This window comes from Echinococcus granulosus, assembly GCF_000524195.1.
Source record: "Echinococcus granulosus chromosome Unknown EG_S00003, whole genome shotgun sequence".
NCBI lineage: Eukaryota > Metazoa > Platyhelminthes > Cestoda > Cyclophyllidea > Taeniidae > Echinococcus > Echinococcus granulosus.
In genome coordinates, this window is record NW_020170383.1 from 1033937 (window position 1) to 1048883 (window position 14947).

A 14947-nucleotide genomic window follows, 5' to 3' on the forward strand; every position below is an offset into this window, starting at 1 on the left:
CACCAAAATTTGCTTCTTTATAATACATTTTGTGTCTGATATATTTTAAACAGAGCAATTATCCTTATTCACGAGTGAAGGCGCACAGGGTCATTGCTATTGCCTTGCCCGGTAGTATTTTCCAAACATAATCTCAAATTATACGAAGAATGTGATCAACTTTGATTACACTTCCAAAAAGTGGAGGCGACTATTAGATGACTCAGAGGGGTCCATATAACAGAATGGATTCTAATGTTCAGGTTAATCAGGTTTCTACTCCTGATTAAATACTTTAATACGGTTTTTCAAAAAAATCTGATGATTATTGGGTGTCTATATGTGAAATAGCTGCACCATCAGAGGATGTTTTGAAGATGTCGCGAAATTCTGATTTCTTCCTAACAGCTGACAGTGGAGATCAAACGACGCAAGGGTCTAGAGAGCAAAATTGAGAAAAAAAGCGGCAATTTTCTCAAGTCCGAGGAGACAATGCTCTCGGTGGACAACCAAATACAAAAAAAGGTTTGTAGTCCCTCTCTGACACATAGACCATTGCATTATTTTAATCATAATTTTACATGCAGTCAATCTAAGCGAGCGATGTTTTAACTCGCCAATACTGATGACTACACTATAGTTGTACCGAAACGGTTAAATCACTCCTCACTTTTGATTTCAACGGTGATTGTTTTTCGTAACACAAAGCATGAGGGATCACCGGAACTCCCTACACCCAAAAAGTACATAATTGTTCAGTTTGCATTATTTGTAGACAAGAGTTTATTAAGTTGTACGTTATTCCATATGCTCTCTTTCCCACCTGTGTTAAACCACCACTTCCTTCGTGACACTCATTGGGCCATTAATGGGAGCAGTATACGACTTCGGGATTTGTTAAATTTTTAGTGTAATGATTAAAGCGTAGTTTTGAAGCAAACTATCAGAAATACTTCATAGTTTCCTTTTTTAGAATGAATCTCAACATTTACTGGCAAACGGTGAGACTACTCTATCACCAGTTGGCAATAGAATGGACTTATGTAATTCAATTTGCGAACTCTCTAAACGCGTGAGGTGCCATTTTATAACACTGAAAAATTTTTAGTCGACCAAGTTTAAAATCCTTTTGTTGCAGGTAACAAGTCAAGAAGAAGAGCTTAAGGAACTGAAGAAGGTCATCTACAAGTCAGAGGAGCAGAGACCACCCACCCCCTCCTTTCCAGAGATCCAGCTAAGACTAACGGATGACCTGAGATGGAAAGCGGCTGCTGGTGCCAAAGAAGACTCCCAGAGTGGCACTTCTATTGTGAGAAGACGATGGCGGGATGTGGAAGAGTCGAAGACTTTCGAAGAGAGTAGTGTTCATGAGGATCCTATTCAGCCAACAGAAAAGAAGGCACTTCCACTAAGACTGTAGTTAGGGAAGCTGTCTTGTGCCACACGATGCTGTAAATAAATTAACAAACACAAGCGGACTTTGGAAGCATTAGTACGTAATTTTGAGGGAATTATATATTTGTAGACAGATGATGGCCTAAGTATTTACCGTCTCATCGAGGGGGTCCGCGAACTTAGTTTGTTGTAAAGGCAAAACAACCTAAAAGGTCTGAAAATTTAACCAGATACTCGCTAACACAACTCCATAAGCTCACAGGAACTTTGCTTTCATCAATTGAGCCAGTCAAATAAAAAAAGAATCATCGATGATCTTCAGCACGTTAACAAAACACGGTTACTGAAGGGATAATCATTACTAGCACCACATGCATGCTTTCTGAATTCCATGAGTTAAGGCTACACACGGTAAGTCACCGGAAATGGAAAAAAGATAAGAATATTTTCTTTGGTGTCACAGATACCCATGCAATAAAGTACTGGCGCTGATATTTTGAGCAACCCTTACATGACTGAAAAATTGACAGCATTACTTCCCTATCCCGTTAAAATAATGCTGCAATGTAGCACGCTCGGGACTCTTGAACAAAACACCTACAAGTCCAGCATCTTTACGAGAACTTCCAATGGTCTACGCCAAATGAGAGGAAAGCCAACTTTAATAGCTAGCACAGTATGAATTGCTTAAGATTAATCAAAGCAGGCAAAGCTTCCTTCCTGTAGGTAATTAGATCTTGTTTGGGAAATTTGTAACAGGCATTGTTAGAGGTAGATGACTTATTACCTGCACGGATAACGTCACGGCTGTACGATAAATGAGCCTTTTTAATATGGGCTGTGTGATAGCTGCGTGCGCATCATTCGTTCACTATGCTTATTTCTAAATACCAGCTTGCACAAATGCAAGGCGCTGTAAAATTGCGCTTAGATTCCTAATTATTATTTATCACACACACATTAGTAACTGTTTACTCTACACTACAATAGAATATTACCACGAAAATGGGTTCATTTGATGCATATCGAAATGAGAGGATTTGACATAGGGACAACAGTCAAATGATGACATTTTCCAGAATACAATAAGTAAAAAGCCAAACTGAAAAGTGGCACACTGAAGAGGGTGGACTGGATAATCTTAAGTTCTCGGAACGATCGCTAACTAGATTCCATAAAAGAAGGGCAAAGTGCAGACGGGGATGATTAATACTACCCTCCCATGACCTATAGGTTTAATCAGTGAATGCTCGGTACCACTCTTAAAAGCGGCCAGAACGGTTTAAGTGCTATGAATTGAATAAAACTGGTGCACTCATCGTTCCGTTTGCTGCAGTACAAGCAGTGCGACCTCCTTTTTTCTGGTTCACGGAAGTGTACTATCGCCTTCAAATTGTTTCTCACTGTAGAATCCAAATAAGCACACTGGTGATGGCAACGAATCATCTTTTAGCATCAATACTGACGCAACCGCCACAATCTTCACGATTGGTTTGTATTCAAGGTCACATTTGGCGTGCATAAATTTGTTTGATTGCGTAGGTGTGAAGCGAATGCCTGGGTAGTGTGCGCTCATGAGCGTGAACTTATGAAGTTGTTTTAATTCGCGTTTAGTAATGACAAGTCACTGACATTCTCCACCAGAAACGTTGTAGTTGATGCCAAACAATCGAAAGAAATGAATAAGTGCATGTGTACGTCTGTAATTTTGTTGCTTGTTGGAATAGCACTTCACATTGCTCTCCCATTCGTCATCCATGGTGAAATAAGTCGAAGAATGAAGTTGTTCAAGGGCAGCACATTGTTTGACTCGTGGAGCACATGTCGATCTGGGATTGTTGTGGAGTTCTACTTCTTCACAGTTACAAATGAAAAAGACTTTATGCATGGAAGCAAACCTATTGTCAACGAAGTCGGCCCTTATACGTACGAGCAAAGCACATGTAAGGATGCACTAGATGCTTTTCCTCAAAATGGGAGCGTTAGATATTCCGACAAAAATTCATTCAAGTTCTTGCCAGAACGATCTGTTGGTTTGGAGTCGGATGAACTTACAGTGCTCAATGTTGGATACATCGCAATCGCAAACAGGATTGGGGAGAGCCGCATCCTGGATGAAGTTGCAAAAATGATTTTCAAGCTGTTTTACCATTCTCAGCTTTTTTTGAACAAGACTGTATCTGAAATGATTTGGGGATATGAAGATCCTGCTCTAAAATTTATCAGCAAGTTCATTACTGTTGAGACCATAATTGGTCTCTATCCAGGCAAAAATGACTCAGCTGGTCCCACTTTTGAAGTTGAAGATGGCGTGCAAAATACGACAAAGGTTGGGCAAATTCTCACCTTCAATGGACACCGGGAGATGTCGGTGTGGAACACTTCACTGGCGAATCACATAGCTGGTTCCGATGGCTCTCTTTTCCCTCCCTTCCTAGAGTCCACTGTTCACGTCTTCTCTGCCGACCTTTGCAGATCTTTGCAGTTCCACACCGCCAAGAAACCTGAGACAGTGTACATAAACTCGGTTCCTACTACGAAGTTTTCGCTTTCGAAGGAAACATTTCTTTCACCTGAGGAATGTCCGGATAATCGTGGATTCTGCCTAGATTATCCAAACTGTCCAAAGTCAGGAACATTAGATATGCGGACATGCATGAAAGGTGCCCCTATAGCGATCTCCTTGCCACACTTTAATGGGGTCAGTCCTCTTTTCGAGTTTTTCTTCTAAAGTACCAATCAAAAAGGTATTTACCACATATTTACACGTTTATTCGATAAAATTACAGGTTTTTCGTACGTTCTAGGTTGTGATGAAAGATGTAGGGTACATTCTTAGTCCTTGCTACTAAATATTACCGACCGCTCTCGATTATTGTTTTTTGCATGATGTTAACAACTAATCTCACTTCAAGTTTCTATGTAATGTGTATTTTTAAAATTGAATATATGTAATGACCACAGTTCTGCCGCATTTTAGTTTCCTTTAGCCTTTAATAACCCTCTGTATTCTTGTATTTAAGACCCACGAGAAGACTTCCCGCGGTTATTTTATGCTCAAAATTTTTATAAGCCCTTTATTGAGCTTTCCACTGGGTCATTTTTCATAATACCGGTCCAGGTTGTCTTGTCCCTAAGGCCAATCCAAATTGTTGTAATTTAGGCCGACGAAAGCTATCGTAATGCTGTGATAGGAATGCATCCTCGTGATGATATGGACATATCATTGTACATCGAACCGCAGACTGGAGTGATTCTCCAGGCCCTCCAACTCATTCAGATCAACGCTATAGTACAGTCCAACCCTCACCTGTCTGAATTGGCACATTTGAAGAATGTCACCTACCTACCGATTGCCTATATCAACACCTCCATCTACGTATCGGAGTCCGTGGCCCGCACCCTCATGTCGACCCTCATTGTCCCACAGATGTCCATAAGAGTAGCAGCTTCACTGGTTGTCATTAGCGCTCTGGTGAGCCTTGTAGTAAATGGCGGTATGCTCATTTACCGCCACTGTCACCCTTCTCAAATCTCTGACGGTACTCAGGAGAATGCCCCCCTCATCGTCCAGTGTCCCTCCGATTCCCCCTCTTTCGACGACCCTCAAGTATCGATTGCTGAGTCGTCTCCAACTCCTGAACGCAGCCAGACGTCACAGGCAGCCGAAGGTGGAGTAAAGTCCGTCTGAAACCGGAACTTTCGTGTACATGGGGGCTTTCATTGCTTCACGCGAACTACTTATTGTGTCGACTTTTTACTGAGTTCATTCCTTACCAATTAATCATACTGAATCCCTTTGCTTTAACGCGTTACTTTCCTCTATTAAACGAGAGCAGAGGCGACCGTCCTGCCCTTAGGCTGTGTCCAAGCCCATTCTGTTTAGGGTATGCGACGTGCAATTGAATAAGTTCACTCTAAATTCAATTGTAAGCCTTCACCAGGAATGTAATCTCCCGCCTGAGGTAACGTGTTGTCCACACATCACTGCTAATATTCAACGCTACTCCGGCTCATTGCGAACACACTAATCGGCAGTTTTTAATTTTATCACCACCGAATAGGCACCACATTCTTGACATCGCAAACAGAGCACCACCTGCCACACCGATGTTCGAGACTGCGTTTGTGTAGTGCCAAAACCGAAGCAGGGGTATGACTTGTCACTTTACCAGACGATTTATTAGAGGGCTAAGATGCCTAACAGGCATCCCTGACCTAAAGAGCAAAGTGGGACATGCAACTCCGAACAGACGACAAAGCCTGAACTCTGGTGCAGACGGATGCAAGAATCTGAAAACTACAAGATGTGGAGAATCCTCTCTTATTACGCCAGAACCAACCCTCAAACAATGTATCACAAGGCGAGCAGTCCTTTCCTAGTATTCATAATAAGGCCATCAATATGCAGATTTAAAGCCAATGAATCGACTCATTCAGCATCTGCCCAAGTGGTGCGTATGCACGCATATATATGGCAGATGTTCAAAGCAGTCGTTTCTTTTTTGCTAAGTAAGTTGTAACTGTAGAGTTGAAGAGGTTTAACGCACGTGAAAAAACTAAACAATGCTTAGACTCCCATCCAGTGGAATGTCTAAAGAGCACATGGGAACGGTGCTTCACTAAGTAGAAAGGCAGAGAGGTGGAAGCACAATGGTTGCGGCGCCTAGGATTGAGATCCCCATCAAAACTGAGATAGTGGTGGTGGAGAGGGGGAGGAGATGAAAGAGCCAGGAGAAACGGGCATAGAGTGGCAGTGAGGTGGAATGCGGCAGGTCACTCGATGATCGGCTCGAGGCCGTCTTGCCAGGTGACCTGGATCGTCGGCCACTTGGTGCGTAGGCATCGGTCCAGCGTAGTCAATCTGGTCGGCGGACTCTCCTCCATGGGATCCACGATCTTTGCAACCCCATATCTGTACATGACCTGCCAACAAGTTATATTTTAATCAAACTGACGGCATTTCATTGAAATTGACGGAACAACTATCTCAAAAAAGTAAATTGAATAGAACGACAGGAGTGATGGGAGGTTTACCTTATCCCTGGGTTGGCCGACGGGCAGCCCGTTAAAGTGCAGCACTTGAAATTCAGAGGTGATATCGCCCCGCCGCCTAATTTCATCGGAATAGTAGTAATCGAAGAAAGGTTTTCGCAGGATTATTTGCATGCCATCCGGGTCCATGGTTGTCGTAGCCGCCCGAATGCTAGTCGAAACAAAGATAGCGAGATCGTTACTTCTACACAACAGTAGCGAAAGCATTTAGCCAGCAAATATGAATGGGATAGGAACGAATGAAGTACGAAAGTAACAGCTGCATTACAATCCAACACGAAATAAAGTGTTTCGCTACCAAAAAATCAACTAAGACCAATGAAAATAAGTCACAAAATGATTTGGTTAGCAAAAAACAACAGCATACACATTAAAGCTTTTTAAAACAAAGCGTGTCTGATTCCAAACCGAAAAACTAGACAACTCGCATACGTCTATTACCGCTAGGTGCGATGCCCTTGGAAAGGGCATTATGACCATAGAATGGTAAAAATTATAATGTAGGCAAAACAATTCTTGGGGTGCAACTGCAAGCAAAAACCCGATGGCTTACTAATTTCACTCCTGCCATAAGGCGCGGAAGGTGATAACAGCACAGTAGTAACATCCATGAAACAAACAGCCCAGATTATAAGAATAAGCAGGAAGTTAGCTACAACGCTAAAGACACAGGAACAATTGTCGATTGGGACCTGCAAATGATCGTACATAAGGGAAGTGGACTTGATAGCCTAATAGAGAATTCAACAACATACATTAATAATAATGAAAATTAATGGGGTGGGAATCCACAGTGTAACCCACCTTGCTTCATCATTAGGCAGTCTCAATAAGCCAAGCAGTTGCTCGTACTTTTCATAAGTCAGAAACCCAGCGTCAGAACTTTCACAAAGGTTCTCAAACTCGCGTTCTGCATGCCATAAGCTGGATTTTGGCATTGAGCTCCTACTCTTCTGCTCCGATTGAAGAAGGGGTGCGAGGGGCTCCACACTCACAAGCTCAAGGCACGGTGACGCCAGCACGGTGAAATGACTCTCAGAACCAATGATCCAAATGGGAGTGGATGGGTTTTTCAAGAACCAACCAACTTCACAATAGCGCAGAGACTCCATGATTGTCAGGAAACCTGTTTTTGGTTGCTCGGTGATACCCTGCATACCTGTTAATAAGCAATTTTCTTCCGTTTTTTAGAAAGAAATACACAACCTCACGTGTTGAGCCACAAAGGCTCATAATTATATCAAATTAGCACACATTTAGCCCACAAAACATTTGTTCTCAATCAAGATACAAGAAAAATGCACCATAGGATAAGTACAATACGGAACTCACAAAATCCCGAAAGATCGCGTTTACCATCGAAAAGGTATGGCGAAGATTGTCCAGTTAGAAGAAGATTTAAAAGACACTGGCTAGCATTGCCAAAGTTGGAATCAATTAGAGTTTCCGTTTCGCCGGTCATTCCATTCTTTACATTTTCCAACCCATGTGTCACAAGGATAGAATAGAGGAAGCATAAGATGCCAAATTCTGATTCGAACGCAGGGATGAGGGATATAATTAATGCGTGTAAATCTTCCATAGTGTCCACAGAAGTTAGGCTAAACATGGATGAGTCAGGAACAAGATTCATCCTCTAAACACCCTGACCAAGTCAGCGACTTATGAATCGAATCACGTTAGTCCAAGTCATCAGACTAAAAATGTCTATTGCAATAATTATTTAAGTTATCTTTACAAAGCGATAACAACACAAAGACAATAGGAAACGAACGTATCAGAAACATTACCTTAGACCTGAAACAAAGCGCTGAAAGCCAGATATCATTGGAAAAAGCTCTATGCATTCAAAAGTGGTTAATTAAAATTCGCTCGAACCCTCAGATGATCCAATACATATATCGGATGAATCCCAATGAAAAATGCTATAATTTGATTGTTTCTGATTTGTCGATACAGTAATGAAAATTTCCAATAAGGCGTTAGTTAAAAGCTCCAAATTACTTAAATCTAAAGACTATTTCGATAAAAGACTCTTACTTGAATGGACTGGGATAGGATGATCCGTAGTGAAAAGAACTTGACGTAAAATCCCGGCTTGAACAGCGGCGATGACGGCACATGGACCACTATTAATTTGAAGAAGCGCAGTTTGTTCATAGTCACTGAACTGAAAACCTGAGGCAAAAAAATAAATCCACGATCGCAGACTACCTTGACACCATCGCCTAAAGTTCTCATCTGATGGCTCCGAGGGACCCCAGACAAGTAAATTAACCCCAGCGACGTCAGACAGCATGAGCACCATTAACAAAATAGCATTAAAAACCCAACCAATCACTAGTTGGCACCCAGTCCAATAGCCTTCCAGTAAAGCATGATTTAGGCGCAAAAGCACACAGGACATGGCAAAGGAGGAAAAGCAGGTTTCAGATTTGCTTACGGAATGAGCCATTAAATTAAAAGACAAAGATTACAAGGTTGCATAGATTGGTAAAGATTAGAACAAACATAGGTGTGCAGGAACGTACGAGCGATCAAATTGCTACTAAATAATATTTGTACAACGCTTCATACTAAAAAATATTAAAGGAAAAACCATTTTCACACTGCGCTACTTATATCGTTTGGGTGTTCCTTCCAGACAGGAGGTGGGCAGTCAAACCCAACCCCACAACCGAGGGAAGCTAACATCCCCCAGGCCAGAGGAAAGTCCCGTGTCCGAGTCTTCCCAAACTTATATTCACCCCATTTGCCCTAAGCAATAGGCATGTTATTATTTAATCAGCCCTGATGCTATAGGGGTGTAAAGACCAGGAGAGGGGAAAGTTTAGCCCCATCCTGCCGATGTCGTAGGTGCTGCGGACTTCGTGATTAAAATACTTAGGGAAGCGAAAAACCTCTGCTCCTAAGTATTTGCTGCCAGTCAAGAAAGAAACGTATCTAAATCCAAAATTATATTTTTTGGTCAAAGTCCCGTTAGACACTGACTTGTGCTGTACCAAATGCAATTTTAACTAAACTAATTTTTAAAGAACGCTTTAAGGCAATAATTGAGCAAAGACTGAAAAATTGTCACGTTTCACTCTTTGTATTGACTTTTTAGTAAGTGTCTGGAATTGACTTGCATGCATTTAAATGTAGTTATTGTTAGACTTATACATGGCCATTTTGTCCTGGCTATTTGTTAATTTTGGAATTATATCAGTTTTTGGCAACACACTTTTCTCGACATATGAAAGGTTTGTAAATACGTAGCTTTTCGTTTTACTAACCACTGGCGCGTCACTTGAGCCAACCGCAAGCGTGACTTTTGTCCAATGGCACCTACTAAACAGCAATCTCAGAAGGGTGTCAAGAAAGGAGGGAAGAAAAAGACGTATGTTCTTCTACATCGTATGATTTCGGTAATTTTAGGACTGACCCCTTTTCCAAAAAGGAGTGGTACGAACTACGGGCTCCCTCAATGTTTTCCAATCGAACCTGTGCCCGCACTTTGATTACCCGCACTCAGGGCACCAAAATCGCAAGCGAGGGTTTGAAAGGTCGTGTTATACAACTGAGTCTTGGGGATTTGAGTGATAAGACTCAGGATATCTTCAGAAAGTTTAAGTTACAAGTGGAGGACGTTCAAGGGCGTCACTGCCTAACGAATTTCCACGGCATGGATCTTACTCGTGACAAGCTCTGTGGAATGGTTCTAAAGTGGCAGTCTACTATCGAGGCGCACGTCGATGTCAAGACTACGGATGGTTACACCCTCCGGTTTTTTGTTATAGCTTTCACGAAGAAACAGGAGGACCAAAAGTCGCATGCCTACGCGCAAACTACTCGTATCAAGAAGCTTCGCGCCAAAATCGTGGAAGTTGTTCAGCGTGAAGTCGCCCGATGTGACTTAAAGAGCGTTGTTCAAAAACTGTAAGTGCGCAAACGTGTTGACATTTTTCTAGTATCCCTGACTCGATTGGCCAGGATGCAATGAATGAGGCGTCATCGATTTTCCCACTAAGTGGAGCTCTTGTTCGTAAAGTTAAAGTTCTTAAGAAACCAAAACTCGACCGTAAGTTTGTTGTTTCTATAGTCATGTGAGTTTAGTGGGTCGGATACTTGAGCTCCACAGCGAGATTAAGACGGACGAATATGGGGAAGGTGTAGCCCGACCGGATCATTACGAGCCCCCAGTTGTTAACGCTGTTTAAATAAAGTAAACTGTGCTGAAGGACATCGTGGCTGTGTTTTCATCCAAAGTTTTACCAAAAGCGTTTTGTTCCCCGTCAACTATGCGACTTTCGTGTTTGGGTCATTTCCACGAACGTTTTTTTTTGTCCACCTTTTATCGACATTGTAAATTGTGCAAGCACCATTATCAATGGTGAATTTTAATGTGCTTGACACTGGGTTTTAAGATCTTAAAATGGGCTATCGCATTATTGTTCCGCCTCTCTCTATTAGGCCTACTTTGGGGAAGGGGGGTGGGAGGAGTGTGTTGGCGGTTCCGGGTGGTGTGATTTTAGTGGTCGAAGGTAGGAAATGAAGGTGATTTGCGGGGGTTTGCCCTCTTTCGCTTAACGTTCCCGGTTCGTCCATTTCTCGTGTCGTGTATCTGCGTGTCGCCGTCTTCGTTACTTCGGAGCTGGACCCTAGGGGGAGTTTGAGAATGTTTTGCTTTGCGTCTTCGGTTGTCTTCTCCTGGGCATTGGGGTTTGCTGCTGATGTGGTTTCTTGTACGATCTTCGTTTGTTCGCTCTGCGATTATGGGTTATCTTGTGGGTGGGGTTCTGATTGCCTCCGGAGGACTTAAGCTCTCTCCCTCTAGCTGGCAAGCGGTTGCGGTAGGATGCACCCTAGCTGTGCGAAACCTTGCTAGTAATCGTGACCTTTGCATGCATGTCGCTGATTCTCCACCTGGTGCTTGGGGGTTTTGGCGTCGTCGCATCGCGTGCTCGTAGGTGGACCAGCCTTTACAGACTAGAACAGGAAATGTGCTAGTATTTATGCGGGGCTTTGATTTTATCATGATATGTGTGCCCACTATTAAAGGATGGGATTGTTTCTGCGGATTTTTGACGCATACTAATAGTATTCAGTAAGTCCTAATCAAGTTACCACCACTAAAGTTAGTTCGGCTCAGCTTCACTTTATAATGGCTCAGATGCTACATACTTTCTAGTTGCAGTCATCTAAACTCCGTATCTTGATCGGAGTGTACTGAGTTAAAAAGGCCGATATGTTTAACGTACAGCAACCTAGTTTTATCAAAATCCAACTCGGAATTCTTACGTAATTTCCCAAATACATAGTCGACCGTTTCCACCTCGGAGTACTCTGTTCTAAACGCGTTAGCCTTCCGAGTACTTAACTGACAGTAATTAATCACCACTCATTTGATAGATGCTTCGGATGTTCTACATTATTTACACACCGTCAACTATTTTTAGATGCATTTCAAGTTATTTAAGTCGGTCCTACTGCAAGGAACACTAATTTACGTGAATTTGGCAATGAAAAACACCACACACTACCCACTCACCACCTCATTCCAAAGTTAGGACCTGTCTGCGATGTGCAGCAAACAAGATATCAAAATACCAATTTACTTTTGCTAGATTGGAGACATTTTAGATTTCACTCACACAGGTATATATGGAAGCCAATCAAATGCAGAAGGAATGCCAGGACGATAAGTTCACACAGACTTGATGCGCCCACCCAAACGACAACAGCCGCTGTGGGTGGCTTAGAAGTGAACATATGGCCCGATCTGGAGTTCTCACCTAAACATGAAAGAAGACCTTAAGCCAACTTCGTAATACATATTAAATTCGGGCGCTGTATAAAGAATTGGGACGATGTTTAAACACGACACCTGATTGACACGTGTGAAGAAATTTAAGTCGGTCGAGTCAACCAGGTAAAGGACATTATTAAACCCGGACTCCATGAGGCTGCATGGCATCCGAAAGTGACCTGATACCGTATTTTACACAAAAGTGAATGTTGAGTTTCGTGGCATCTACTTTTTGGTTTCGTGTATGACCCAACGAGTCGCGATTTTGTATGCGAATGTGAGAACCCTGCCTTGTTCTCAATAAAAACTGAGCATTTTCACACAGGTAAATAAACCATACACAGAAATGTTTGCATCTACACGTTTAAAACTAATGGTGGAACTGCCCGTCGATGCTATAAATAGAAAAAAAAGTGACCTCAGATTAAAGAATTCCAGTTAGTGCTTAAATGAAATTCAGTGAAACCTAACCCATAAGCGTGCCTTACTTTAGTATTTGGCATCATTCGGCAACAACTCTGAGTAAAATTGTATTTCCATCCGATTAGGAAGTATAAGCAATTATGCAGATGTCAATTGTAAAAAGAAAGGGTGTTTACCACGGAACTCCCAGAATTCACTGAAACATAAGGCGATTGATGTACATAGAGATATCATCAAACTTAGAGCACCGAAGGCGATTGATCCAATGAAGTAGCTGAAATGTAAAAGTAGTCACCAAAGTTGATGAAAGTGTTCAATTTGTCCCAAATTATTGCAGGTGTCCTGGTTGTCACCTTCATTTTATAAAACCTTATGGAATGAGTGATATAACAAAAGTGATCTCAAAATTGCCGTTATGCAAACTCACTGCCGTGATAAATTCCACATTTTATGTGATGATACTTAAAATGCAGGCTAATGATTGACTATAAAAGACAGTACATGTAATAAGTTGATACGTCTCGAGAGAAACGTAGCCTCGATCTTGATTATAACTGCTATTTTGCTTTTTTCAAAAGATGTAATCTCATCCACCAAAAAAGGTGTTGAAGCTGCTAAGGAGATGGAGAACAAGGGATAAAAGTAGGTGATGGATGAGTTAATAAAAAAGAAAATTACTACTAGAGAGAAGGAAACAAATTTACGTGCCCTAGTAAAAATGTTGGAAAAAATCCATATAAAATTCTACAAAAAGAAAAAACTATTTCATTTTAACAGGACTCACGCTAAACACCATTCTAGAATATGGCTCAATGCTACACAACAAATCTCCAAATATCTACCGTTTTATTATAGCTTAAATGGTGAAAAATAAGCAATTAATGTAGAAAACACATGCTACAAAGTTACCGAATGGTTCCAGAGTTTCAAATGAACATAAAACTAAGCCGAGGCAAAGGTAACAAACGCCAGTATATGGACTCGAAAGTATCAAGAAGATCTCAAGGAACAAAATTAACACGCATTTATGCACTAATGACAAAATTAGCTAGAAACAGCCTCTACGAGATGCTGGCCACTGGCTCTGGGTCCTCCGCCATCGCTGTGGTGAGCTAAAACAACCAATCTGACGTCAATTTTCAGTGTGGTCATTTGGTGGAGGTGGATGGGCATGACGAGGAGCTGAGGGAATACGAGTAGTGGGGAAGGGAGGGGAAGGAAAGGAAAGAGAGGGAGCACACTGCTGTACAGGTGCAAATGCCCACCCCATTAGATGGTCTTGAAAGGTGATGCGAATTGGAGGCAACTATCGCCTGATAATGACTGGTGTCGCGTTACTTTGAGGTCTTTGCGGAGCGTGCAATGCCTTGGATTTCTGTGCTCATGCCCATCTTCGTCGGCGCCTCGGTATTTGGGAGCATCAATGGTGAGGCGATGTCGATGTCTCGGTGGGTTGCCTTTCTGGATTGATGTCTTATTGCTTGGTGATGGGGATCTCTCAGGAGGTAGAATTTAACAATACAGCTTTACTTCTGTTTGATTCTTGTGTCTTCTTAAAGGCTGACCTACACAGGAGCCAGAGAAGGACACATGCCTTCGATACTCGCCATGATTCATCACTGCAACTTTACTCCTATTCCTGCCATTTTGGTCTTGGTAAAACGCCTCGTTTGTATTTCATCTTGTAGTAAATTGTCTTATGTTTATTCACTACTTTCTGACTAAGTTACGCTTCTGTTTACACTAGGGCGAATTCATTATTAATGCTCTTCAACTAATCAACTGAGAGGAAATATTACAATTGGATTAGTCTTCATTTCACTAGTTAATGAATGGCTTCGACTAATCATCTGAATATTTGCATGTTGAAGTGTTTTCTGGACCAGGAATGATCAAGTGCAGTGCTTCAGTGCCGAAGGGCTACAGGCGATGTTTTAGCCTTTTTCGGTGATCAGATTAATCAGTTAGCCGGAACCAGATAGGCCTCAACTGATCCACACTTGCTGCGACAGGAAGTGCTTGACTCTTTAGTGTGTTTGCCGCTTCAGCTTGTCCTCGCTGTGGGTTACCAATTCTACAGCGACCTCTTCGCCTTGATCGAGCTAGCAGGTTTTGCGTTCTCCTTCATTGCGGCTTTGGCAGTGGCCTCTCTCCTCTACATGCGTTACAAGGAACCCAATCTCAAAACATCGTTCCAGGTACTCTTTCCTCTATCCTTTCCGCATTGTGGCCTTTGGCGTTGAACTCGATTTTCATAGCACACGAGACCTTTCCGATGTATATACACAAGCATCTGTGTGTGTCACA

At 42.1% G+C, this 14947-nt stretch overlaps 5 protein-coding genes across 5 annotated transcripts in view; 4 read left to right on the top strand and 1 right to left on the bottom strand. All coding sequences in view use genetic code 11, as the record gives it.

The window, feature by feature from the left end:
- Positions 1 to 1399, top strand: part of EGR_00801 (Centrosomal protein) — a gene marked incomplete at both ends in the record, with an annotated part of 2526 nt that extends 1127 nt beyond the window's left edge. Inside the window, 2 exons of the mRNA XM_024490050.1 lie at positions 388 to 504; positions 1118 to 1399. Of these exons, the coding sequence (XP_024355453.1) occupies positions 388 to 504; positions 1118 to 1399 (399 nt within the window). The remainder of the gene's footprint in view (positions 1 to 387; positions 505 to 1117) is intronic.
- A 1653-nt stretch (positions 1400 to 3052) lies between these two features.
- On the top strand, positions 3053 to 5065 carry EGR_00802 (Platelet glycoprotein; the record flags this gene model as incomplete). Its single annotated transcript, XM_024490051.1, has 2 exons — positions 3053 to 4075; positions 4538 to 5065. The coding sequence occupies 2 exons, from the start codon at positions 3053 to 3055 to the stop codon at positions 5063 to 5065; spliced, it is 1551 nt and encodes a 516-aa protein (XP_024355454.1).
- A 993-nt stretch (positions 5066 to 6058) lies between these two features.
- On the bottom strand, positions 6059 to 8737 carry EGR_00803 (hypothetical protein; the record flags this gene model as incomplete). Its single annotated transcript, XM_024490052.1, has 6 exons — positions 6059 to 6289; positions 6412 to 6613; positions 7234 to 7588; positions 7762 to 8004; positions 8470 to 8607; positions 8644 to 8737. 6 exons carry the CDS (start codon positions 8735 to 8737, stop codon positions 6059 to 6061), a joined length of 1263 nt encoding a protein of 420 aa, XP_024355455.1.
- A 1012-nt stretch (positions 8738 to 9749) lies between these two features.
- Positions 9750 to 10628, top strand: EGR_00804 (40S ribosomal protein S3a; the record flags this gene model as incomplete). The annotated part of the gene is made up of 4 exons (XM_024490053.1): positions 9750 to 9808; positions 9847 to 10347; positions 10380 to 10489; positions 10525 to 10628. 4 exons carry the CDS (start codon positions 9750 to 9752, stop codon positions 10626 to 10628), a joined length of 774 nt encoding a protein of 257 aa, XP_024355456.1.
- A 3047-nt stretch (positions 10629 to 13675) lies between these two features.
- Positions 13676 to 14947, top strand: part of EGR_00805 (Cystine/glutamate transporter) — a gene marked incomplete at both ends in the record, with an annotated part of 2084 nt that continues 812 nt past the window's right edge. The window contains 4 exons of the mRNA XM_024490054.1: positions 13676 to 13747; positions 13985 to 14088; positions 14200 to 14308; positions 14653 to 14838. Coding sequence (XP_024355457.1) covers positions 13676 to 13747; positions 13985 to 14088; positions 14200 to 14308; positions 14653 to 14838 — 471 coding nt within the window. The remainder of the gene's footprint in view (positions 13748 to 13984; positions 14089 to 14199; positions 14309 to 14652; positions 14839 to 14947) is intronic.